This window comes from Pezoporus occidentalis, unplaced genomic scaffold (assembly GCF_034315485.1).
Source record: "Pezoporus occidentalis ecotype Australia unplaced genomic scaffold, CSIRO_AGI_Poc_V1 ctg38, whole genome shotgun sequence".
Lineage (NCBI taxonomy): Eukaryota > Metazoa > Chordata > Aves > Psittaciformes > Psittacidae > Pezoporus > Pezoporus occidentalis.
The window spans coordinates 4,142,617-4,169,053 of NW_026915702.1; the positions used below are offsets into that span (position 1 = coordinate 4,142,617).

Consider the following 26,437-nt stretch of genomic DNA (forward strand, 5'->3'; position numbering starts at 1 on the left):
CAAATACTTTGCAAATCTTAAAATGTTATTAGACAATGATCTTTAAAGTTTTTTGGTGGTGACTGCAGGTTTCAAGAAAATATTTTGCATCTTGAATGTAATGTGAATTCAGGTATTGCCAGATACGTTTCCTAATGAATACTGAGAGCTTTTATATTAGTAAAAGGAGAATCTGTCATTCTATGATGCATGCAAATCCATTTAGTACCACATGGTGTTTTTTGCAGTCAGTTATCACTTTGACATCCATTGCATTGGGATGTTAAATGTTAGAGGAAGATACAAGAAACTGTGTCTTATTATTTGCAATTATTTCTAAATTCCTTGCTTATACATTAAAAAGTATATTTGTGCTTAAAAGAGTGAAAATAAATGCAGGCAGCTTCAGGACCAGCAAGAACATATTGTGTCTATATAGTGTAAGGCTAAGTACGTCACGATATGAACTATCTCATCTTATTCTTGATGAGCCAACTTCCAAATGTGTTAACTGCTTTCAAAACAAATAGAAGCTGAAACTGGAAAACTGCTACAAATAATATAATTGCTTTACTTGTCTCATTTCTATTGCAGTTTGGCATTGGTGTTACCATCATACAGCTTTTATTATATTAAAGCCAAAATAGAAGAACCAATAACTCAGGCCAGATGTAAGTACTATGAAGGTTCCCTGGTTTTGGCTAGTATTGCCAAGTCTCAGATACACTTAAAAAAAGCAGCATTTAAAATTCATAAATTTTGTGGAATTCACGGATGTTCTCATGATGTATGCGAAATCTGCAGCAATGATTCAAACCCATTGTAACATCCAAGGTACAAGAAATATTCTATAAAGATAGAATATGTGCAGATACCCCAGTTCCACTGGCAATCCCTTCCCCCTTGCTCTGTGCCTATAGAATCATTGCTTCCTGTATCCTCTGTTGCTGTCATTTTAAGGGTCTGGATTCTATTTTTACATTCTATTAGTTAAATGTCATGATATAGACTACAGTAGTAAAGCTTTTTTTGTTGTTGTTGTAGTTATTTTTATAGTAGTTACAGTATAATATTTAGGAAATTGCCTCTGCTGCCTGTAGGAATAGATTAATGTGAAAGTGCTGTTTGGTTTGGCTTGCAGCTGGGTTTTTATTTTTCATTTTGCAAATAGTTTTAGTGGATGTTTGTAATGTACTTTTGGATTAGATAATTTCAAGCCATTTGCAGATTCTAGAGAGATAATTGGAAATTATACTTGTGAGTATTCAAATGCTTTTTTTTATTAGGTGTAGTTTAATCTAGACAGTAGACAAAATAGAACCCATCACGTCCTTTCAACTTTATCCAAGTGTTACAACAAACTTGAACAAATATGCTATTAAATGGAAAGTTAGAAAAGCACTATGAATCTCTCTGACAGGCATAGATGCTCTTAGTTTAGAGAAAAGCGGGTTAGCACTAAATCACTGTCCTCTACTATTGCTCCTGCATATGAAGTGGAATATGGCAAGATTTAATAATCAGTAATTTATTTTTTAACTTTGTCAAACAGTGAGTAGTTTAAAGCTTTAGACAGTGAATATGGTTCTTTTGATGGAATAGCTCATCTGGTTTTACACTTACATCAATACAACCTGCAAAACAGACCCTTGAAATAGCCACAGTATATAGAAGGTACTTGAGAAATAATTGAGAAGAACATTTTCTTCAGTCTTCAAAGATGTTTGTCTTTTTTCCAGACTACAGCTGTATGTAAATTGAACCTTTGATCTATCTATGCACAATATTTTTATTCAAGGGGCTGTTTGAATAAAATATTGGTTTGTGACCCCTTTTGCTTTACCCTGTTTTTTTCTGTTTCCCTGCTTTCTCTTTCTGATGGATAGTGACAATCAAAAAGGGCAAGTATATTCTTGTTGCTCAATTTCCTTCTGTTTACTGCAGTTGATATTTTTCACTTGTATTTCTGTTCCTACTGGATACTCTCCTCCGTATTCCTCATCTCAGGGTTTTTCCCATGATCATTTGGTACCATAGCAATAGAAAGCGGAAAAAATAAAAATGATGTGAAGTATTTGTTTTCATGCACGTTTCAATATGTTGCTAATCTCTAATCCTTCTTTGTCTGGTCCTATCAGTGTTTAGTGACACCAGCTTTTAAAGTCATTATTTTCAGTAGCGTTGGGGGCAATGCTTATATGGATTAGTTTTCTAAACTTAATTGCAAAAAATGCTAGAAGGATTTTTTTTCATGCTCTTTTGTGTCCCAAATATTATTTTTTTATATCAGATTGTAGCTCTAATGAAAGCATCTCATATGTTTTCATGTTGTCATGCTAATGAGATGTCTTCTTTAAATAAGTTTTTACACACATGCCAGGTATGTCTTGTATATAAAAATCAAGTACATTCTTGCGATACTGTGAAATACTGAGAAGTATACAGTATATTAGTAGGAAAGTGTCTCAATATAAACATTTCTTTCTAAGTTCACTGATGCATGCAAAAGCTAGTCAAATATTTTGAGAAGAAAAATGATGGCAAAAAGCCCAGTTTACTTACTTGGTGTTTACTCTTCATCTTTGTAGATTCAGAAACACTGAAGCTTGATCATTTTGATGAAGCTGGCTATACGTTTATAGCACCAAGGTTAGTTAATTTCCCAGTAATACTATTTCAGTGGTATAGACATTTGATCAGCTTAGTGACATTTACAAATACAGATTAGACCAACAAAGTTTTACTTTGGTAAAAGATATTAGTAAAAGAGTACTTATTAAATTCATGTTCTACAAGATTAATCTTCTTGCTGGAACATAAATAGCATCTTCAGGCTCTGATTCCTGTTTACATTAATCAGAGAGAGCTGTAAAATCTGCTTTTGATGTTTCAGTGGAAATCTTGTACACATCTGTTCATTTCTTGTGGTTATGACTTCAAAGACTTTATAACTTTATACCTTAGCTTCTCATTTGCAAAATCAGTACCATAATACTTACCTTGAGATGTTTTCCAATTTTGAGATAAAGTGTTTCAAATCTCTCTAACACTGATGAATTAATTTTTCATTCATTGAACATATCTTAAAAAATGATTGAGTCATTGAAAATTGATTAAGTTCATTAGTTCCCTTTTTTTTTAATGTAGTACTCATTGCCCTTGTAAATTATATTTGCAAAGGAAAGGTAGCATAATACATAGTTCTTAAAAATGAAGTTCCTTTAAGTGATAGTTTAAATAAATAAGGAAAATGCTGTACTACAAAGCTCAGTTAATTGTTGAACTTCTTATTATATTATAAATATTTATATCCTTTTAAATTTCAAAATTAATAAATTGATTACAATGAATAGATTGATTTGGATGTGAAACATAGTTTTCTATCTTCAAATGTATTATCAGCTTAACTGATTATTTTGTTCTGAAAGACTGAAGTTATTGATAATCAATTGTACCAGTTAGTCGTTTTCTGCAAGTCCCTAGTTGTTGGGCTGATCAACATGAACACTTGATATGGAAGTCTGTTAAAATGTGAAGTTGGTATAGTAAGGCGAATTCTGCCTGCAGTCTTTCAGGGATGCAATAAAGTAAGTAAAGGGTAATAAGATAGCTTATTCATATGAAATACTTGAACAGGCTTCTTTTGTTCATAAAAATAATTTAATATAAAAACCTCATTTAAAAAGAGAGCTCCCTGCTTTTCTGATGAATGCCCTCTACATTTTAATTAAAGTTGTTTAATGGCACTCACCATCTAATATTTGCCTTCAAAATGCCCAGTGACTTTTATTGTGCTTGCTTGCATTAGATGAATTGCCTAATGATATATTGCTTTACTTTATTACATTGTGTAAAGGACAGTAGTTTACTGTTTATCTGGTTTGCATATGTCAAAACAAAGAGTGTTTATGTGCTTATGTGGTATGTACCCTATTAAAATCGCCTTTAAGACTTCTCAGAGGATAGGACTGTGTCCCATAAATCCAGACTTAGTCGAGCATGAAGTGACTATGTTTTAATCAGCAGTTCATGTATTTTTCAGGACAGTTTAGCCCAGGAGCAGTATAAATTCACTGGGCATTTTATTGTTTATTTTACAGACTATGATCTCCCAGTTTCATGGTCTACACTAGTCCTGAGTACTTTTTCTGGGAAACTATGCCCAATCTCATACATGTCAGATTCAGGCAGGGACTTGAACACTTTATTTCTTGTAGATGCCTGAAATATTCAATATGGTTAACATTCAATATTGACTATGGTAGTCAGCTGACGCAGTAGTGTCAGCCTGATAGTTGCACAGTCCTACTTGGACTTCTAAATTGCTGAGCCATATTTCTCTGCTTTATCTGTGAAGCATATCTGAGAAGATTATAACCTGAGAAGATAATTGTTCTCATGTTTTTCAGAGAATATTGTAGTGATGTAAAAAAATCAGAAAACAACACTGAATTTCTATTAAATTTCAATGAATTTATTGACAGAAATAGTCCAAGCAGTCCATCATGTAAGTATTCTCAATTCACTGATTTTTTTCCTCAGGAAAATACATACTAGTAAATGAGAACTAGTCTAAATGACAGCTTTCATGTCCAAATCGTGTGCTTTTGGTTTTTATCTTTGCTGACTTGATATTTTATTCTTTTTTAGTAGAAATGCATCTAGTGCCAGAATTTTCTACCCAAGGTAGAGATTGTCAGATTAGTTTGCAGTTTTCTGGTTTTATTTAAGAAAGTTTGCAGGACATTGCATTATGCCTCCAGTGTTTTCCACAGTTCCTCTCAGCATTCTCTTCTAGCAGCAAATGCTACTAGTTCTTTTTCATACACTCCAGATATTTTAAATCTGTATTTTTTTTCTCTTGAGTACAGCAGCCAAAGTAAGTCTCAAATAGACTTTAAAATCTTGTAGTGACATCTTCTGTCTGCTTTCTTGTCAGTGTATATGAGTAAAATAAGTAAAGAAAAGGAGCTGAGAACTAAAATAGCCAATAACCTAAACAAAAGATAAGTTCTACTGCTGATTAGCGAATTGGTTAAAAGGATCTCATTTGGGCTTGGGTTAAGACCACAGATTTGTGTAACTGCTACAGTGGTGAGACTGGGCTTTGGGAAGGTATTCATGTTCTGCAATTGGGCCTTAAATACCATTTAGAATAAATGAGTTAATGCTTTTGAATGAACCATGAGTAATGCATTAAAGTCTTGTTCTCATGAAAATGTTTGGATTTGCTTGTTTATGCATACCAGTGTGTTTAGCATTATTAATAATTTATAAGCAGTTGGAATATACTTTTTTTTTTCTTGCATTCCCTGTGTCTTTTTAGCATGTTATTGTCATGGATCACTGAATCTTTCTGCTGAATCAGACCATGTAACTGAAGGAATGTGCACTTAGATGTGCGATCTTCTCACAAAAGACTATTTTTGTGTGTATGTGTGGGTGGTGTTCTTAATAGAATGATCTTGTTCACTGACATGTTACTGACTGACCAAAATTTTACTTGAGTTCTTTGACTCAATCTTAAAAGTCAAGGCATTCACCCCAACTGATTAAATTAGTTAAAAAATTAAAATACTAGTTTGATATTCACTAGTTTAAGCAAATATTGAGGGCACATGTAATGCTATTGCAGTATATGCTAGGACCTAATAAGTAATGATGCCAAAATGTTATCAAATTACTGCTGTATTTACTTTTGGAATCCACAACGATTTCACTTTTTCCCTTTTCTTTCCTAATACTTAAGTTACTTTAAAAATAGTCTCCTGAACAAGTAAACAGTGTTTGCTGAAGAAAACATTGGCTATTAAAATTATCTCAGCTAAAAATGCTTTTCAAAAGGAATAACTAGAAAAGTCCCCAAAGAGAAATAATCTATAAGCTAGGTAAACTGTTAGATGTTAGCCAGAAAGTCAGACAACTACCTCTGTCGTCACTAAGGGGACAGTAAAAGCAATTCACCCTACTTGTCTTCAGCATCTGCTTCCTATAAGTAATCAAGTCTCACTTTGTGGAGGAGCATGCAGCACAAGGGGATCCTAAACAAAAAATGGACCAAGTAAAATATTAGGAGAGACTCTGAGAGACATATTTGGATATTTTTATTCATCTAGACTATCAATTTAATTTCTAGAAAAATACGAGTGCAGCACGGTGACATATCAATCTAAGTGACTAATTGAAAATTAGTTTATCTTCCTGTACCCATTTGCAGAAGGCAAATAGGTTTTGTTGAGAGGCTGGGACCTAGGTGATATATATTTACATTGTAGTCAAATTATCTTAATTTTTTGTAACATATAACTAAATGTTGTTTTGTTGCACCACCTGAGATAAAAAGTGTTTGAATGAGCACATGCTTTAAACATAGGTTACTTTCCAAGTCTAACACTGAGACTTTGCAAAGTTGGGATCTGGACCCTTTCTTATTCCAATGACAGAAAGATAATTTTTTAGGATACAGTGAAGGAAAAGTTTAAGTGAAATCAACAGTGTGAGAGCAATCTATTTAATGATAAGTGATTTACATAATTTAGACAGGGTGTCAACAGGAATAGCCAAATTTTTGTGGCTATAGAATCTCAACAGCTCACAATTTCATTTTATCCACTTTATGAAATTCCACATCATATGTGTCTTAATTCTTTTCATAGGTAATACTGATATGATCATTAGAGCTTTGCTGGATGCAGGATTTACAAATGAACTTGCCCAAAATTATTGGAGTAAGCTGTCTCTGTAAGTATTCATTTTATTGACTGTGATTTTTTTTTATGCATTTCAAAGTCTGATAATAAAATAATATGCATGTATATGTATATACAGTTACATTTTTTACACAGGATAGATATTTAATTCACAGTTATGCACTTAAACGGAAACCCTTAGCATAGAAACTTGTGATAAATTTGGTCAGTTTTCATTTTAAGTCTTATTTTTGCTTACAGCGATGGAGTTGTTGCACAATTTGTTGTTACAGACGGTGGAATTACTAGAGTGTTCCCAAAAAGGTAACAAATTCTATAAAATAGTACAATATGATCATTTTGAAACCTGAAGAATGGAGTGCTAAGTAATGGGTTTATTGAATTAAAAACAACTTCTACATTCTGGTCTGTAACTGTGATAACCATAAAATGGAATGTCTTGTTTTCCTTTGATTTTCCCTGTGTCACTGCTTGAAACTGATCTGTAACATTATTTCCATAACAAGTCTTGTAATCCAAGTTTCTAATCAGTGTAGAGTAAATGCAGTGCCCTTGTAGTAGCAGTGGGGCTGTACTAATCCCTAATTACTCCTAAGCACTCATTTTCCTTGACAGGCCTGTACTGTAAAGCAGTGGGCGATCTTTTATTTTTTAGAGCAATTAAGAGCAGACCAAATGATCCAGGGACCCCAGGAGAGAAAAATGTATCATTACCAGAGGGCAAAAAGGGAATGTGAAAGTTATCCTATAATAAACCATACATCCCCACCAGTGACTGAGAGTAGTGTGGGCACCAGTATACATATATTGGTAAATGGAAAATGTATCTATTCTCTTAGTTTATCCTGTGTTTCCCAAAAATGGGAAAATGGCAGTGCATTTTGCTCACCAAATTATTTTTTTTTTCCTGTTTTGGTGTTGTTAATAATATAAAATCTTTCAGAATGACAGAACCTTGGGCAGCATGGTCTAGGGTAAGGCATCCCTGCCCATGTCAGCAGGGTTGGAACTAATGTCCTTTCCAACCCAAACTGTTCTATGATTCTGTGATTTCTCCAGAGCTAGTGTGTGCTGTAAAGTTTTGATTATATTTTCTTGTAAGTAGTTTTGCAGTTACATTTGTCTCAATGTATCTAAAAATGATGAGACAAGATCCATGTTTTTCCAAGAATACTGATTTCTTCTTTGTTTTCAAGGTTTGTTTAATAATTACACCTTGCTGTTACCCAGGGAAAGCTGACAAAATCTCAGGGCTATATGAATGAATCTCACACTGTTTCTGACTGTGAAACATTAAAAAGACCATAATAATTCTGCAGCACAACTGTAATGAGACTCTTAAATATCTTTTTTGATCACTTTTGTGTGTGTGTGTGTGATTAGGGCAGGAGAAGATTGGCTGGAAAATGCTGAAACTTATGAAGTCAGCTTCTATAAACGGAGCTTAGATAATGACAACTATATTTTCACAGCTCCATACTACAACAGTAAGTCATCACTGTTTTGAAATGTCAGAGCTAGCTAGACAAATGTAAGAGTACTTCTGGCAGTTTCCCGTAGCAGTTGAGGTCACTGACAAAGGATGCAAGTGGGGCATTTCATATGGAAAAAAATCTTGGGACATCACCCATTATTAAGGAAATGGTACCTAGGAGGTCACTAAACAAAAGGTATCATTGTTTTTATTGACACAGTGGCCTGTATGCTAAGAATCAACAAAGCTGAAAACATGCAGAGTTCTGGTGTTTGCGTATTATACTGAAACACTATTTTACAAAGATGCTTTGTCAAAATTGGTTTAAGAGGAAGTGAAAAAATACTGCACTCAAGGACTGTTACATTACCTTAAAAATCCTTCCTTGAGCTGAGATTTTTATACTTCCTCAGCACCAAACCTAACTTGGGGGAGCAGGAACAAGGGTCCAAAGTCTACAACAACAAAGCCCACTGCACCACTGCTGACTTTTAGTGTTGCTTTTGAATTCTATTGCAAATTGCTGTTATTCACCAAAACCAATTTGTCTGAAATACCATGATATTTAAAACCTAAATATGTATGATAGTACTCGTTACTGATGTGAGCAGCATTAACTTTGCCAAGCTCATCTAAAAGGTGGATGCTACCACAAATGACACACTCCTCTCCTAAACATACAGGATCTTTTATTGCTGTTATTTCATACTTACTTTTTGCATCTTTTCTCAATAAAATGTTAAGAAGGTAATTGACTATATTCCCTGAAGCCTCTGTTATTCCTCATGAGCTCCAGGGAATGTACTTTTAACTTGCTTTTTCATACTAAGCAGTGTTGAAAACAGGCTGAAGTCTGTCAGAGAAGTAATTGTTGGTCAGTGAGTGGTGTCAGTACACCCTGCACTGAAAAATTCACAGACGACAGCGGGATAAAATCTTTGGCTCGGATCCTGGTTTTAACAGAGCTGCTCACATGTGTAAATCTATTCATGGCTCTGTCTGTAGGAAAAGAAAAAAAAGACTACAGTAACTTTATGAAGCAGGGAAACCATGTACCAAAAGTGAATGAAGAAAATTAAACAAACGTATTCCTTTTCGTCATCCAGATGTTAGTGATCTGAGCTATTACAGGTGATAAATGTGCAGTACAGCTGGGTCAGTGCTTTTGAAAAAGGGTTTTTTTTGAATCATTCTGGGTATTTGGACAATCATTAATTTTGGTTTCAGAGGTTAGAACACCCTAACCTTTTCTTTTTCTTTTCCCTTCTATACTCTCAGAAAGTGGTGCCAATAGCTATGAAACAGGTATTATGGTAAGCAAGGCTGTGGAAATAACAATTAATGGGAAGCTTCTGAAACCAGCAGGTAAGATAGAAACCACTCTAAAAACATTAGTTATTTGCTTGTTGCTCAACAGTGAATTAAAAATTTTATTGAGATTTCAAAGGCACTTCATATAACATTCTTGTCTCTGAGACTGTTTTAATCTTGCTAGAGTAAATCAAGCCAAAGATCTGGTTGTGTTTGAGTTGGAGTGCTTAATTTATTAGTCTTATGAAGAATGTTGGTGGTCAGACAACAGAGCAAAAATCATATTTTATCTTTTTCCAGTTTAATAATTGAAATGTTATGATAATTTTTCCTTATTTTTAGAATTCTACAGTTACCTTTTATTTTTTTTTTTCATTTTACTAAAAAAGACTTTCATGTATTTCTTGTTAGTTGTTGGAATAAAAATTGATGCAACCAGCTGGATGGAAAATTTTACAAGAACCACAATCAAGAGCCTGGTAAGCAACTGACCAAGTCTTTTTTGAACTTAATTTGCATTTCTTAAAGCTTCAGATGCAAATAGGTCCAATAGCTCTTTGTGCCAGAGTTACACTGATGCATACTTGCCAAGTGGTTGTAGTATTTAAATCATCCTAATGCACAAAATAAATCTATGTTGAAATAGGCTGTATTTTGTACTTGTTGCTTTCATAATTACAGAACATGGATAAAGACAAAGAAAAATGACATATTCCAGCCAGTAGGTTCCCTACTAAGATTACGCTGTAGCAATTAATTAAATCTGCAAAAGAACTGGTGAATCTATTTTTATTTAATACGGAGAATAGGTAAACAGTGAACAATAAGGATTATATTGCAATCAACATCACAGCAATTTAGCAGAACTTAAGAAAATAAGTGCATGACCCTTTCATTCCTTATATCTAATGCTTAGGTGTAAAGGGGAAGGCAAAACTAAGGAATTAATGTACACTGGGGAAGGAAAGGCACAAAATGAACATAATTATGGAACAATTAGATAAGTCAATATTTGTTGTTGGTTCTGTATTAAGGGAATTGAGAACAGTGTCCATTGTAGGCATTAAAGCTGTAGTTCAAGGGGTAGGAACATTCATTGCCTAAATGTCAGAACAGTGAAGGACAAAAATACATAACTGAAAAGAGAAATAAAGAGGAAAATCTCAGAATTAATTTGAGATGAATGACTGCAGCATTATCCGATAGTTGTTTTGCTCGGGGCATGATGCAAGGAGACAGTTATACTGATCTGTATAGACATATTGCAAGAAAAAAAGAACACGTAATCAAATCCATGAAACCTAACTGGTGATGGTGGGCTTCAAGAACTCACAACAGTGATATCCTGAGAAGTCCTCCAAACTAATATGTCTCTAATATATTAAGGATACTTAAAAAGGGAGATGTATAGGAGACTTTGTAAAAGACAGTAGAGATTATGCTGTTGATAATTACTGAATGCAGATTGTTCACAGAGATATTTGTGATAAACTAGGCACACTCAAAATTAATTTAACTTAATACAGAGATACTGAAAATCAAATCACTTCTTGTCTTGATTAATATCACTGCAAAATAGAGTTTCTATTGAAACATTTTTGTGAATTTTACTGTACTTTTTTTTTTAGTGCAACAGTGAAATCTGTGGCTGTGAGAAAAACAGTATGGTAAGAATATGTTCAGTTTATTAACATCTGGCAGATTATGAAAATTCACTCATTCTACCTTTATTTAAGACAATGATTCGATCATTTTTAGGTTAATTTTACAGAAAACAGGACTTATGTTTTAAGAAAGAAATTAAGATAAGGAAATGAAGGGGTAAAAGGGTATAAAATTCAGGTGAAGTGGTGGTTGTGAGAATCATTGCAATGAGGTTATGAGAACTAGAGGGAAGAAAAAAGGTAGTGATAGCAATAGAGAATGATGTGATGAGAAATGTAAGAAAAATGCAACGGTAATTTTCAGTGCAAGAGGTGAATCCTGAGGAAAGGGAATATTAAAGAAACAAACAAAACAGAACTCAGAAAAAGAGCACCTTAGAGAAGATAAAGACAAACTCAAAAGCACCAGAGTATGTGATAAGCCCTTCAACAGTCCTTAGTCATCCTTGTCTCCTCCATTCCCAGCCCATGCAGGACTGGGGGATCCTGTAGCTCTGCTAAGGCTCAGGAGAGCACAGCTTCAGGGGCTATCACAGTATCAGATTCTGCCATGTGCTTAAAAGCTTTCTCTGCTTTTTCTCTGGTCTTCTGTGAGTTCTTTTGTGGAGTGTGAAGATCATTAAATGCAAGAGTTGCAGCTAAAAGGGTGCTCTGGGAGGTTATCTATTTGGCCTCACTGCTATCTTTCCAATCTCTGACTGCTAGGATCTTTCACAAAGTGCAAAGCACAGAGAACCAGTGCTTCTCACTCCTGCACCTGACACCTGGAAGAAACCCACTACAGTTCTTGGCAAGCGAAAATAATCATGACTAGCAAGCTGAGAGTCTGCCCTTAAAGCTTTTTGCCATTAAAAGCTGCAAATGGAAAAAGACTTGAAGCATGGCTGAAGCACAGGAGAAGTTATAGTACCTTATTACCAGTTAAGATTCAATTATAATCAGATTTAATAAGGATATAGCACTCTTAGAGCTAACAAAGTATTGAGCAAATAAGAATTTACAAAACAACTTTTATGAAATTAAGCCACAAATAAGCCTTTGATCTTACAAAATTTTATAATATGATAATGCTGCTTATTATAGCTTAATATTGGCCCTTGGCTGTGGGGTTGGGTTGTGATTTAGCCTGAGCCACATAGATTTAAAGATAATTATGAAGTGTTGAATAAAAACAGGTTCTTACAGAGTGTTGTCCTGACAAATCCTTCCTGTAAAACATATTTTACTTTCTTACAATAGCATGTGGACTGTGTTATCCTTGACGATGGTGGATTTCTTTTGATGTCAAATCGGGATGAATATACACAACAGGTATGTATAGGTTTAAGGACAGAACATGAAAAACAATGACAAGTTTTAAGAGAAAAAACCATCACTTCACTTGCAACTTACCCTAAGAATAACATTTCTGAATCACAAAAAGTTTGCTGGTTCAGAAATTCAAGTTATTTTGTAAGTCTTTTTCACACTTTTACTTATGGCTCAAGATGCCATACTCCTACAAAGTTGCATTCTTTGTGCTCTGCCCTTAAACAGGTTAGGCTGCTGATGGACCCCTGATGGTGAGGGCAAGTAGTATGGCGTCAACACACCCACTTTCTCATATTTCTCTGCTTTCCCTGGAGCAGAGTAATCTCATTGATAGTGCATTTAACAATTATTGTCTAACTGGAGTTCCAACCAAGCTTTGGGGAGATAAATAGTCAAAGAAAGAAATAAATGCATAAGCAGCACAGCCAGATGAGTTGTGTAGAGGAAAAAAAAACCTAGTGTGTGAGTGGTGGAAGCAGAATTTTTTACTTTTTAATGAGAAAAATACCTGGAAATACTTCAACATATCTTTATATGCTCCCTCATCAGATTGGAAGATTCTTTGGTGAAATTGATCCTGGCCTGATGCGAAACCTAATTAACATGTCCCTGTATGCCTTTAACAAGTCGTATGACTATCAATCAGTCTGTGATCCTGAAGAAGAACCAAAGCAAGGAGCTGGACTTCGTTCTGCTTATGTGGTCAGTAGTCCCTTGTCTAATGACTGACATTCCCTTAAAAATCTGCAGGTGCTTATACAAATAACATTGTCTTTGTTGTTTTTTTCCCAGCCTACGATAACAGATATTTTGCATCTAGGATGGTGGGCTTCAGCAGCTGCCTGGTAAGTTCAGATGTGTAAGAAAACTAGTCCAAACTAGTATTCAGTGGGTGAAGAGTAAACCTGCTCTGAATCCTTTAGTTTATGCAGTTTCTCATGGTGAAAATTCATAGCTGTGTCTCCAGTGTTCTACCAACAGCTGAAGACAAAACTACTCTTGTGTGGTTTTGTGATTGTGTGTTCTGACTCAAAAATCAGCTACAGGACGCTACAAAATCAGCTTCAGAAAGCAGACTGGTGATTAATGTTCCAAGTCTGATTGGCAGGTGTGAAGGTTCAGGTGAAATTATTACATTTGGAATTATTGATCACCCGATTCCCTATTTCAGAATATCATCTTTCCCTTCTTCTAGCAAGAAGTCTTAAGAAAATCAGTGGTCACCTTAATTGAATCATTTTACAAAAACACGAATCATAGAATCACTTGGATTGCCTACCTGCATTTTCTGTAGCCAAGGGCAAAAGTTGGTATATCTGGACTGTTGTGAGGTTCTGGGATTGACCTTGAGAGAGGCAGGATTACACCAGTAATAAGGTTTATCTTTCACAGTCAGAATGCTGGATAAATTTTAAAGCTAAAGATCCATTTAAGCTTTCTTTTTTTTTTTACTTTGGTTTCTGCATTGTTAATAATAGACACAGAAAGAATTTTACTTACTTCAGAGCCATGTAGATAGTTACTGCTATGAGCCACTCCCTCCAGCACCACGTTGGGATAAGTAATGGGGACTGATATGGTACTCTTGCACTGGTCTCAATTGCACTCTTGGAGATGGTTCCTTTTTCTAAAGTTCTATGGTGCCTTTTTTTTTTTAATAATAATTATCCATCTGGAATAAATTGCCTACTTAAAAGCTAAGAGTTAAAATATGTAGCAGCTGAACAAACATAGTAATTTTCTCACAGATAATGCCATGAAAATTGTATATAGGTTTTTATTGGTTACATTTTGTTAACAGCAGAAATATCAGTTTTCTTGGACAACAGCAAACCTCAAAACCTGGAGATGGGCAATAATCCAGAAGAGAAACTTGAGCTCTTCTCAGAGAAACTTTAGTTTATCAGTGTTCAAATCAGACTCAGTAGTCTGGACTCAATTTAGACATGAGGTTTATTTTGTGTGACGTTTAACTTGAAAGCATCACATGAAAGTACTTTCTGTGGACATGTTTTTAATGGAATCTAGGTCAGAAGCAGGCAGAGAGGACCATTAAGCAAGCAGGGTGAAAAAGGTCTGACCAAAAATGGAATTAGTGAGGCACCTGGCAAAAGCAAATGCAAGGAAATAAGAGAAACCAGGTTATTAAAGAAAACTATAGTGTTTCAGGAAACAATGTGGGATAAAGGTGTGAGTGATAATATTCAAAATGTATGTGGGCTGCATCAGCATTTAGTTAAGAGAGTACGTATCATTTCTCCGTCACGCTCTTTTAACTTGGATTTTACAAGCTGCCTTTTTCACTCAGTTCCCTGTAAAATCTGTGGTAAGCCCTTATGAAGCATTGCAATTTTCAGTCAGTAAATTTCATCACTGTTGAATGGCATCAGGTCTCTTCTCATCCATGATGGTTGGTGCACTGTCCATCTGGTGATTCAAGGCGCAAAGATGAGGATATGAACCGGTGCTCATTCAGGCAGTGCTTCCACTGGACAGGTGACAGGCAGATTCAGTTTCTTTACATGTGTATTCACACTGGATTAGGAAAAAAGGAAAAAACCTTGGCAGCTGAAAAAAATTACACATTCCCTCTACTCTGCCGAACAGGCATTAGAATAGAATGACATGAGAAGAGGTCAGGTCATATTTGTAAGCAGAAGAACACTTAAAACATAACAATAAACTACGCCTTAGAATGTTTAAGCAGAAGCAGTGAGTCAAAGAATATAACTTGCAATTCCTGTTTTGACATGTTAGATTGAAGGGGGCCATGTATGTGGCAAGTTGGTACTGACTTCAAGTAAATAAAATAGGAAAAATATGATCATGAGTGAAGAAAAATAATCTTAAATAAATGGACCTCCTTAAGTGTTTCAACTGCATCTAGGAGGAAAACAAATTTCATATCTCAAGAGCAGGAATAGAGATGATTCTAAAAGTCAACTACTACAATAATTGTGTTATAATACACTTGTAATATTTCAGTGGTCATCTCCTTCTCAGCAATTTAATGAACCTTAATCAGTGTAAAGTATCTAATTCAGGAGCATTTTCCCCGAGTGTGTTAAAAAGGAGTTCTGGTTGATTGAAGTGTTAAAGGAATGCCAACATACCTCTTCCACCTCCCGCAGAGGTGTGAAAGGAGGACATGGATGACAAGATAACATTTCGATTATGTGAGTTATGGGCACAAATGATATCAACTCTCAACAGCAGAATAAAAGATTAGTGAGAAAGAAGACCTGGGAGAAAGTGAGAAAAGGAAACCAGAATCAAACTGCAGTGTTTAAAAAAAGACAGCTTTAGTAACTGTCAAGTGCAAAACAAGCCATGATGACTGTGTTGTTTATAATTCTTATTTGAGTAGTTTTTAAGGATCCATTAAAATACAAAGAAGACAAAGAGCCCTTAATTGTCTTTTTGTGTTCAGGTCTATCTTACAGCAGCTGTTTTTGAGCTTGACTTTTCCACGTTTCCTTGAAGCAGGTAAGTCAAGAGAATGTTAAAGAGTCAACTTTGAGTGAAGTAGAAGGTAAGAATCTAGGCTGGGGGCCATACTTGGATCTCCCCATTGCATCTGTGACTTAAAAATGTCATTTTATATTTATTTATTTTTGTCTTTCTGTCAGCTGATATGGAAGATGATGATTTTGGTGCCGCCCTGCCTAAAACAAGCTGTATCACTGAGCAAACTCAGTATTTCTTTGAAAATGATGATAAATCCTTTGGTGGGATTGTAGACTGTATAAACTGCTCCAGGTAAAATTGCTTCAATATAAGTAATAACTTTTGGATATTCATTTATTTACCAAAAGATAATTACACTATTGTAGGAACAAAAAATTTTGGATTAATTGCACCAAACTTACATAAGAAAGAGAGAGGGGTATATAGGCAGTAAAATGATAAATTGCATTTTTTTGTGTTTTTTTATAATGAATTTTAATAGTAATAATTACAGAATTATAGAAATGTTTAGGTCAAATTTTTGTTTTATAGTCTGTATAAGCTCCATGAAAATTGTATTTCTATCCTTGTTACAGTTTGGATTTTTGAAATTTATTATGTCACCTTGAAGGCATTCCACAATATTCAGAAGGAGATGATTTTCTTTAATCTGGTTATGTACTGGTATTTTTGATGGTCAAAAAGATTGTGCAATTTACCTTCAAATTTACCTTCTAGTCAATAGCGCTCATGATTTAAGAGCTGTGGATCTTATTAAGCAAGCCATGTTGTTTTGGTTTGTGATTAAAAGACTGACTTTCAGGCTCCATGTGCCTGTTCAAAATGATGTTTAATGTTATGGTTAAAAAAAAAACTCGATACTTCAGAAACGTAGCACCTTGGACCTAGTTCTGCGTTTCTTGCAAAATCCTGCTGGGTTGAAAGTTTGCATACATTAGAAGTTTCTGAAAATGTATTGGAAATTAAAATTAACAGTCAAATTTCAAACTGCTTGAAGATAATATTTCAAGCCAGGAAAGAAAGATAGAGGATATGGTGAATTCAGACAAAACATGAAGACATTTTTTCCTACTTCTATACTTCCTCCTCCATGTTGCTAGTAGTATGTGTTTGTGCTGTACCTGATTTTGCAGAGAACTCATTAAGATGGGGTTTTGGTTTTGGTTTCTGTAAGGTTTTTTGGCATGGGTTTGGTTTTGGTTTTGGGGTTGTTTTTTGTTTGTTTGTGGTTTGCTTTTGTTGTTTTTTGTTTGTTTTTTTTTTTAACCTGGAGAGTTTTCAAAAGAGTTGTTCAGTTTACTGAGAGGCTGCAGAAGCCCTTTCAGTAATATTGCAAAAATAGTGCCATGGTGTGAGAATGAATATGAAAGGACAATTTAAGCTGGTTAAAACAACCAGATACGTAAGCACAATGTAAGGTGTTTAATTAACAGTTATTTTGTCCTCCTGTTGTACCCAATCAGTGGTACAATCTCTTCATCTGTGAAATTTATGAAATAATCCAATCAATTCACACCTAAGTAACAAAACTCTGCTTATATAGACTGGTAACCACCTATGTTAAAAGATTTGTTTGTTGATTTATATGTATATTTGTTGGTTTATATGTATTAAAATATATTTGAATCCTCTAAAAGCAATTAACCTGACAGGTTGTCCTGACTTTACCTCTTTTTGACTGCTAGAACATATTTTATTAATGACTAAGAAATACTAAGATTTATTTCTCTGGGATTTTTTTGAAGAGCTGCCTGCCTTTCCAGGAAATTTCTATTTTGTTTGTTTTTTGTGATTGGGGGTTTTCTCAGTGTTGTTAGGGGAGGAATCGATGCTGGACTGGTTTTATTTCTCAGTGCAGCCGCTGTTGTAGCAGTACAAAGCTAGCTATTAACTCAATTAAATTCACTTTATGCTCTTTTCCATTTTTTCCACTAATAAGTCTAGCTGAAAGGGGGACCACGGAAATGTCAAAAAGATTACAAAATTTGTTATAAACGTTGCTTGCTGTTCATTAATGAGAAAGCTAAACAGTAGCAGGCAGACTGAATCTGTGGAGTTGAATTACTTCTATTCCAATACCGTGTGTCCTTCTCAAATAGGGATTTCCTTGCTTCATTTAAACATAGGCTTTTGTTGGCTTTTTTTCCAGACTTTATCATGCAGAGAAGATTTCAAACACCAATCTAGTATTCATTATTAGTGACAGCCAACTGCTGTGCCGCTCCTGTGACCCAAAGCCACTCATGCAAGCAGAGAAGCCGGGTATCCTTTAAGATCATATTATTTAATAGTGTGGATTGATTTTTGGCAATGATATGGTGGAATATGTTTGGGGAAAAAAAAATGACCCTTTTGTATACATGTTAGTAGCATGGTTGCCATTGAAGTACTTGAAGGAGCAGATATTTGTGGATGATACCCCGAATGGTCTGCAGCAGGAGGCACTGAGGTAGGAAGCAAAGCTGTTACTCATGAGGACCTAAACAGAAATGGGCTCACAGGAACTTAATGAAGTTTCCAAAAAAGCAGATGCAAAGTCTTGGATCCAGGACACAATAATGACATGCAGCTGGACAGGCTGGGAGCAGAGTGACTAGAAACAGCTTTGCAGAAAAGGACTTGAGAATCATGATGGACAAGAAGCTGAACATCAGTGGGCACTGTGCTTTACAATAAAGAGGGCTAGTCACATCCTGAGCTATGGTAGCAAGGGTATAGTCAGCAGGCTGGGAGAATTGATCCATGCCATTTCTTCAACACTAGCGAGACCACATCTGGAATTCAGTGTACAGTTTGGGTCTCCCCACTACCACAGTTACATGCTGGAGGAAATCCAGTGAAGGGCCACCAAGGTGGTTGGCATCTGGAGCATAAGACAGGCAAGGAAGCTTGTTAGGGTTTGTTCAGGTTTTAGAAAAGACAAGGGTATGTCATGTTTGTCTCAAGAAATGACAAAAAAGGGCAACACCAAGATAAGAGCATTTGGTTGTGAAAAGTTGGGATGCTGCCCTGATGCGTGGAACACTGAGGTGAAGTGATGGAGGACATTAGTGTGTGCTCAGCGCCAATGAGAACTTTTTACTTCTTGTGGAAACTGCTTTAACCATCAAAGGCTAAAGTTTATCCAGCTGCTAGCATAGAATTTCTTCAGAGCTGGCTGGAGACATAAATGGCTTACATGCTAAGCAGAGTCCTTGCAACTGATGCATTAAAATTAAAAGCATATGAAGGGTGGTTCTTATTTACAACCACCTCCACACCAATCTCTATGCCTTTAGCCTGTTCGCTTGTTTAGATACCTGTAGGAGATGCTAATGGTAATACATAAAACCGACAAACACATATTCTAGGCCAGGATAAATCCATTTTAATTTTTCTCTGCTTAAGGATAATATGCCAGAGTTGGTAAATCAAATTATAATTTGGATTAGTATGAACAGAATATGGAAAACAATTTGTAATACCTTTGTCCATGTCAGGAAGTTGAGACAGCTTCTCCCATTCCTGAAAGAAAAGCAGATGGTGGTAGAAATGGCTGTGTTTCTTTGGCACAAGCAATGCATTCATTGCCACATGAATAAAACTAGAATTCCATCTACGCTTGGGTTGAAAAGGAAGTTACATTGGGGTGGAAGAAATGCCCATGTCATCACAGAACTATGTAAACACAGCCCAATATTCTAATTGGCTCCAGTCCATGACAGTTTGATTAACTGTTGCCACTGTCTGAATTTATACACAGTGCTTGCTATAGGAAATTGAGCATGTTTGGTGGGAAATGGGCACATGACTTGCCTTTCCCTGTAGACCCAAAACCTTCTAGAAAGCAGTAAAAGACCCAGAGCAGCTGGGTGGGCTTATACTGACTAAATGCACTATTTCGTCTTTGTTCCCACTATGCAGTACTAAGCTATTCTCTCTTTTCTATAACTATGGTGCATTATGAAATGCAGATGTAGCATAACATCACACAAGCAGACAGAATGACCTTTGGGTGCTGTTCAGATGGTTATTATTAAACTCTGCTTCCTTCTGGCTGATACAGCTTTCCCTCATACACATTGCTCTTAGAATGTTTCCAAGGTTTGACTTCCCTTTCAGCTGGGCCCTGGCAGAGGAAAGAGGAGGTGAATCTGATAACACTGGGACAAAGACAGATGTAGATCTGTGCAACTAAATTCCCTGTCCTCTTGCCTTCTCTTCCATCGGACATCTCCACTCATTGCAATGAAGCTGCTGTAGTACTCCACAGTAGTGTATGCATAGGATTGCTTCAAGTATAAGTTAGAGCTACTAAGATAAGTAAAGTCTTGGTGCTCAATTTTTTTAAAACACTCTAGATTAGCTTTAACGTGTACTACCAACTGTGGAAGAAAAAACCCTTAACTTGGTGTATGGTAGTATAAGCAGGTTTCAAAGAGAAGGCGGTTTTGCAGTATACTGCATCCATGCCTTTCAAGTTTGCTGCAGTAACTTGTGTCCCTTGTTAGCCTGTGGCAAAAGTGAAGTGTAGTATTTACACTTAAATATCAGCAATTACAGATTTCAGAGACACAAGCTAAAGCACTACCTCATGTTTACAGTTAGCTAATTAATAGCATGTCACTGGTCCCATTTCTATCCTGCTGTTCTGCTATTAGTTTGGACAGCATTTTCTTTGTCTCCTTCATCACTGAAATGCTAATGAGATCTGATTAGGTTTTCTGTCATTAACTCTCTATGCCAACATAGGATAATCTTGCCTATGATTTTTGGGGTACTAGAGATGTACACATAATTAAACCAGTAGTTCTTATAGGCCTTCATTGCAATTTTCAGCATGTATATAACATGCTTTCAAACAGGCTTCCTCATGTATCTTCGAGCACAATAACTCTGTGCTAACATATGCTATAACCAATCATCAGTATTGAAAGTCTATTACTTTATCAAATATTTTAAGTAATATTTATGCAATGTCAATAAAAGCAATACAGAAATTCTTTTAAAACCTCATGGTTTATTTTTATTTTGTGTATGATTCTGGAAGTATTGGTTCTAAAAAGTCATGTAGGATGTTTATTTCTTTGAGTAAAGCAGTGTATTTTATTTATCTGGATGTTTGTTTTGGTTTTCTTTAATTTAAACAGAGAATGGTGACTATTGATGTTTATTTCAATATCTGAATTAGCATAAATCTTCTCCACAAAGTCAAAAACAGAATGTTAATCCTGTTAATGTCTGATGCAGAAAAACAGTCATGCTCCTTAACCAGAGAAACAGATGAAGGGCCAAATCCTTGTGAAATGGTCAAACAACCTAGATACAGAAAAGGTCCTGATGTCTGTTTCGATGAAGCCAAACAGGTAAAACTGAACTTGTAAGACTTTAGGACTATCTTCAAAAGCACTTGTAGAACTATTTTAGAAGAGCAGTGAAAACTATTTTTAAATATACCTTGGTGCCTGGTAACTTATCTATCACTAAACATACTGTTCACTCTAGACCATAGCCACTCTACTTCCAAGTATCCCATGATTAACATAAAATTAACAGCTGCTTTCTTATCTGCCTTTCCTATAGCCATTGAACTTTCACACATGATTCCCACTAAAACAAAAAAAAATCAGCAAGTATAAAACGGATGGTCTCTATACAGTGCTGTCAAAATCAGTTCTGCTATGGCTTTCACAAATAGATAATAATCCTGGCTCAGAAGTAATATTTTATACTAGTATTTCCAAATATTATTTAAAGTGTTGATAACTGTTTTAAAAAATCTGGTTTAGGATATTATTCCTCTTAAAAATTCTTCAAATACGTATTGACCTTGATTTGCATTCTCAGCAGGTATAAAAGAGCATTGGTTTACTGAAATCATCAAAACTATGCTGTTTATTATTCCCTGTATGGTATGCATCACCAAACCTTCACAGTTTTGAAGGAAAGAGATTATAACTGCCATGTGTGGTGATTATTTTGAATATATTCTGTCTTACCTCTCAAAATATTTTATGAAAATGTTGAATTCAAAATGTTCAGTATAAATTTCAAGATAAAAAGTACTGAACATGTAAGTACCTGGCATTACATAAAATAAATATTTTTAAAGTGCATTTATAATGCCTTATCCCATTTCTGCAAGGGAAAGATTGACCAAATCTAGTGCACTTAGTTGGATATAACTGCTTTATGCCAATGCAAGGGTTTTTTTTTTCCAATATATTCTCTGTTTTTCTTTTCTGAGGCACATTTGCTGCGATGTCACTAGTGTTACAAAAGTCCAGACAGTTGGTAATCAGTGCATTTTTCTTCAAATAACTAAATTTTACTTTAAAAAGGAAATCTTACTGGCCAGCAAAGTTTAAACAAAGTTGAAAAAACATCCAAAAACTATCTGGCCACTGTAAGTGTAATCCAAACCTTCCTGATACGATTATGTGTGAAAGTACAACTCTTGCTCACTAGCTTGATGTGCTAATCAGTGTGTAAGTCGTGTTCCGTAAGAGTGGATTGTTTTGGTTAAGTTTATTTGCAAAATTTGCTGTCAATCTCTTGCTCTTGGGTGGATGCTTTCACATTAACTCTGCTAACTGCAGCAATCTGCATGATATCTCATCTTGTGTGTCTTTTTTTCTGTGTTTTCTTTCCTTTCCTCTACTTGCTACTTTGCCCGTTATTAATAGGATCAGCCTATATGCACAACGAGTCGTGCCTCTGCCATGACGTCCGCTCCTATCTTCATTTTTCTGCAAGTTTTCATGTGGTGTGGATGGTCAGTTCCTTTCTCTAATTTTTTGTTTTGTTCTTGGCTTAAAAAATTAGCAGACTTTTTTACTTACTAAACATAACGAAAGAAAACAGAATGAAGCAAGTCCCAAAAGCAGCAATCCGGAGCAAATTACTGTTGCAATGTTAAGGGAAATTAAATATGAAAAAACCTTATCTGGAGCCTCATAAATCTGAATTACACAACACAAGGGCCTCTCCCATAGCAAATACAAAGACGTGGGAACCTGTTTGGTCAACCCTGAGACAGCACATTTACCAACTGAGTCAGTGTCATTCCCTTAAGAATGTCTTTCCTTGTCCCTATTAAAATGAACAGAAGAAAGTTTTCTACACAAAGGTACAAAGTAATGAGGAGAGATTATACCTGCAAAAATAAAGCTGTCTGTAGGGATAGCAAGAATGAGGAAGCTTTGCTAATGATAAAGGAGTTTTCACTGCATTCACATTAACACAAATGTTAATGTTGGAAGGTAACAGTGAATATCAACTTGCTTAAACTGTGAGTTCATAAAAATATATTTTTACTTCCTATATTTTTGCAACTTGAACATACTCATTGCCTAATTGCAGCAATTTTTTTCTTCTAATGAAATACACAGGTACCTGAAGTCCAGGTTACTGACCTATTGCAGACTCTGGAGCTCATAACAAAAGCCTTGGCATTTTAGACTGTGCTTCATTTAATGGTGTGAGGGTGCGCATTGCTGTGCTAGTGATATGTATTCAGGGAAATGCTGATCTAAAGGGAACAAAATTCATGACCTTTCACTTTATGCTGGAGGGGTTTCTGACCAATATTATTACTCAGAAAACCACTAGAGGGAGATACTAACATACCTATCAAAGCAAAGCAACTGAGAGGCAGAAATGGAAACAGGTAATTTAGCAGAGTTAGGGTGGTAAAATATTTAAAATTGTAACAATTTAGAGCACTCATTTTCTCAATAATTTGTATTATCTTTATACTTCGGGAAAGGTTCAATGAATAGCACTCAAACATCAGTGGAAAAAAGCTTCAAGTTGCGTTTAACAGCTGCATTTGAGTAATTTTGGAGTTTCCTATCCTGTATTTAAATGATGTAATTTCTAGCAAACTTAGGAACTTGCACAACTATGGCTGAAGGTTTTAGAAAGGGTCAAAGTCCCTTCCCCCAAGACTGGTATTTCACATTAAAATCTGGAAGATTAACATCTCATATTCTTACTCATGCAGTTTGCTCTGTAAGTAACCTTGTTTTAATTAAAAAGCTACTGTCCAATGTACATAAAGCAGCAGAGACTCACCTTGAGCTGAATTCTTTGTGCCCAAAATAAATGGTATTTCTTCTCAACCAAAATACTGGGAAACCCACAAAATATAATTTTAGTTGATAGATCTTTGGCAGCAGAATGTTATAAAGGTAGTTCTGTTCATCCATTCATTTTTTAATAATTTTGTGATTTTGGAAATATATTCTCACTGTACATTAATCTATGTAGTTTTATTAAAATCACTGAAGCCAACACAGATAGAAACTAGCTGATCAGGTTCAATAATGGCAGCTGGTTTGGGTTTCTTTTTCGTTAAGGGTAACAAAGTAGTCTTTACCACCACCTTGAATAGCTTGCTCTTACTTTGTACACGCACTCTTTTTGTTTGCCGTGCCTGATAATAAGAACTCTACAAGTCTTTAGCCCCTTCTGGGAATGTCTTATTGCCATCAGCTCCCAGGGATGTCAGACAGAGGTTTGAGGGTGATTAGCAGCCCAGACAACTGTGTACATCTTTATGGGATTGGTTGTATCCCTGATCTACATGTGGGTGGCTGTACAGCTTTGACAGCTTTGCATGGTATTCCAACCAAAGGAGGGTAATGTATACTTATGAAAGACCATGCATTGGAACTTAAAATGGCTCTTGAGTAAAAGCAAAGGTCTGCCCCATGCAATATGAAGCATTTAAAATATATGCTTATAAAAGGTATAACTTTGAAGTAACCAGTTATGTCAAAGGCCAGATCAGAAGCTTTTTTGGCAGATATTGTTGCTTTATCCTTTGATTAAGGTTTCAAGACAAAGTTTTAGGACATTAAATAGTTACAGTGTGCTTCTAAAGGAGTAACAAGTATTTTTATAGACTTAAACCTGTATGTATATATATGTATGTGTGTATATATATGTTTGCATGTGTGTCTTTAAGACTTTGGACTGGCAGTGCTTTCAAGGAAATGTTGGTATATATCAATGAATAGTGGGTTTGATACTTAACAGTGAATATATGGTTTTACAAAAGCATTCATTTCCTTTCTGCACTTGCTGAATAATTTTCACAGTGTGATGGTGTAAAATAACCCTCTTTAGAGTTATCACAGTAAGGTATGACACGAAGGAGATGACATTTGGATTTGATGCTTCTATACCTCAATCATGCAAGAAAACTTGACATGTGAATTATTAATGCAAGAAATTTCTGATACACTTCTGATGAAATTAAACTGGCTAAAAAAGATTCTTTCCAATTTCTTTTATTTCTGTCTTCAAAGGGAAATAATATACTGAATATTACTTAGAAGATAACAAGAAAAGGACAACCCCAACTGATCTATTGGTTATTCAGGTTTTCTGTGTGACTAATGTAGTAGTGACTAATGCAATGGGCTGGACAATTTCAATAAAACTGCTTAAAAAAGTTCAGTGTCTAATTGCACTGTATGAGGTAAAGATAAGACAAAGATAAACTAAACTGATGCTGTGTAATCTGTTAAGAGATTTTATGAGAAACCTCAATAATAACAATTACAGGAAACAGAAGTTTTCTTAAATCTCAGGTAGAGTGGAAGTGTTTTCAAAGATGACATTTTGAAGACCATTCAAAACTGACATTTTCCTCAATCTGAGTGTGAAGAGTTACCAAGTCAGAACAGGTATCAATCCGAGTTAATGATGGGATCACATTTCTTGTAATTTTCACAACAGTTGAAGCACACGAGAAAATGACAACGTGCAATGCTGGGGAGAAAAAAGTAGTTTAGATAGGATTTACTGTACCTTCTTTGCCACTACTATTTTCGTCTTGGCTTAGGATACAAAGGAATAACTGGTTCCAGAGAGAATATTTAGAAATTGTTCTTGGCAGAACTGCTGGTTTACCATGGTAAATTGGTAAAACCTCAGAAATTCAGTTACTTTGATCATTAGTTTAAAATCTCACCAACCTTCAAATATGTGTATAAACCTTGTATACTTTTGTCCAGTAGAATTTAACTGTCATTCATAAGAAGATGCCTTCCCTGCATGAGGCTTCCAAGACATTCTCCAGTGTTGTGATGTTGTTAATCCTTTAAAAACTGCTCTGTGTAGTCTCAGGGAGAGAGCAAAGATATTAAGATATTTATTTTTAGACCAATGAGAATATTACGTAGTATAACTGTTGAATGTAAAAGCAGTGGCCATAAATTGTCATATAGTTAAAAAACCCCTCACAACGAAAGAAAACCTCTCAAGAAGTGAATAGAAATGGGCAACAGAATGGATTTATTTTTTTTAAGTACATTTAATGGTAGGATTAATGAATGTATTTTTCCCAATATTTGGTATAATGCAGAGTGACATGAAAGCTGAGTACTGTATAATTATATATGTGGAGGTCCATCTACTCTGTATTTATCCTGGGTGCTGTTTCCACTATAATGATATTTTTCCCTTCTTATTATGCACAAATTTAAGACCTTCAATTTACTTCTTTCTTACCCTTCAGCCATTTCCCCTGT

General features: G+C 35.3%; 1 protein-coding gene across 11 annotated transcripts in view; it reads left to right on the top strand.

Annotated features, from left to right (window-relative positions):
* Nucleotides 1-26,437, top strand: part of CACNA2D1 (calcium voltage-gated channel auxiliary subunit alpha2delta 1) — a 389,699-nt gene that overhangs the window by 355,177 nt on the left and 8,085 nt on the right. For 2 of the 11 annotated variants that reach the window (XM_062631966.1, XM_062631963.1), the window contains exons 22-38: nucleotides 574-665; nucleotides 2,568-2,628; nucleotides 4,389-4,486; nucleotides 6,636-6,720; nucleotides 6,930-6,992; nucleotides 8,073-8,176; nucleotides 9,442-9,528; nucleotides 9,886-9,953; nucleotides 11,103-11,141; nucleotides 12,378-12,449; nucleotides 12,999-13,151; nucleotides 13,242-13,294; nucleotides 15,880-15,935; nucleotides 16,079-16,208; nucleotides 18,067-18,179; nucleotides 21,180-21,262; nucleotides 22,583-22,867. In XM_062631966.1, the coding sequence (XP_062487950.1) occupies nucleotides 574-665; nucleotides 2,568-2,628; nucleotides 4,389-4,486; nucleotides 6,636-6,720; nucleotides 6,930-6,992; nucleotides 8,073-8,176; nucleotides 9,442-9,528; nucleotides 9,886-9,953; nucleotides 11,103-11,141; nucleotides 12,378-12,449; nucleotides 12,999-13,151; nucleotides 13,242-13,294; nucleotides 15,880-15,935; nucleotides 16,079-16,208; nucleotides 18,067-18,179; nucleotides 21,180-21,262; nucleotides 22,583-22,741 (1,516 nt within the window). In that variant the 3' untranslated portion in view covers nucleotides 22,742-22,867. Of the gene's footprint in view, nucleotides 1-573; nucleotides 666-1,206; nucleotides 1,281-2,567; nucleotides 2,629-4,388; nucleotides 4,487-6,635; nucleotides 6,721-6,929; nucleotides 6,993-8,072; nucleotides 8,177-9,441; nucleotides 9,529-9,885; nucleotides 9,954-11,102; nucleotides 11,142-12,377; nucleotides 12,450-12,998; nucleotides 13,152-13,241; nucleotides 13,295-15,879; nucleotides 15,936-16,078; nucleotides 16,209-18,066; nucleotides 18,180-21,179; nucleotides 21,263-22,582; nucleotides 22,869-26,437 lie in introns of those variants that run through there. The other 9 variants (XM_062631962.1, XM_062631967.1, XM_062631964.1 and 6 more) reach the window with 7 other exon arrangements.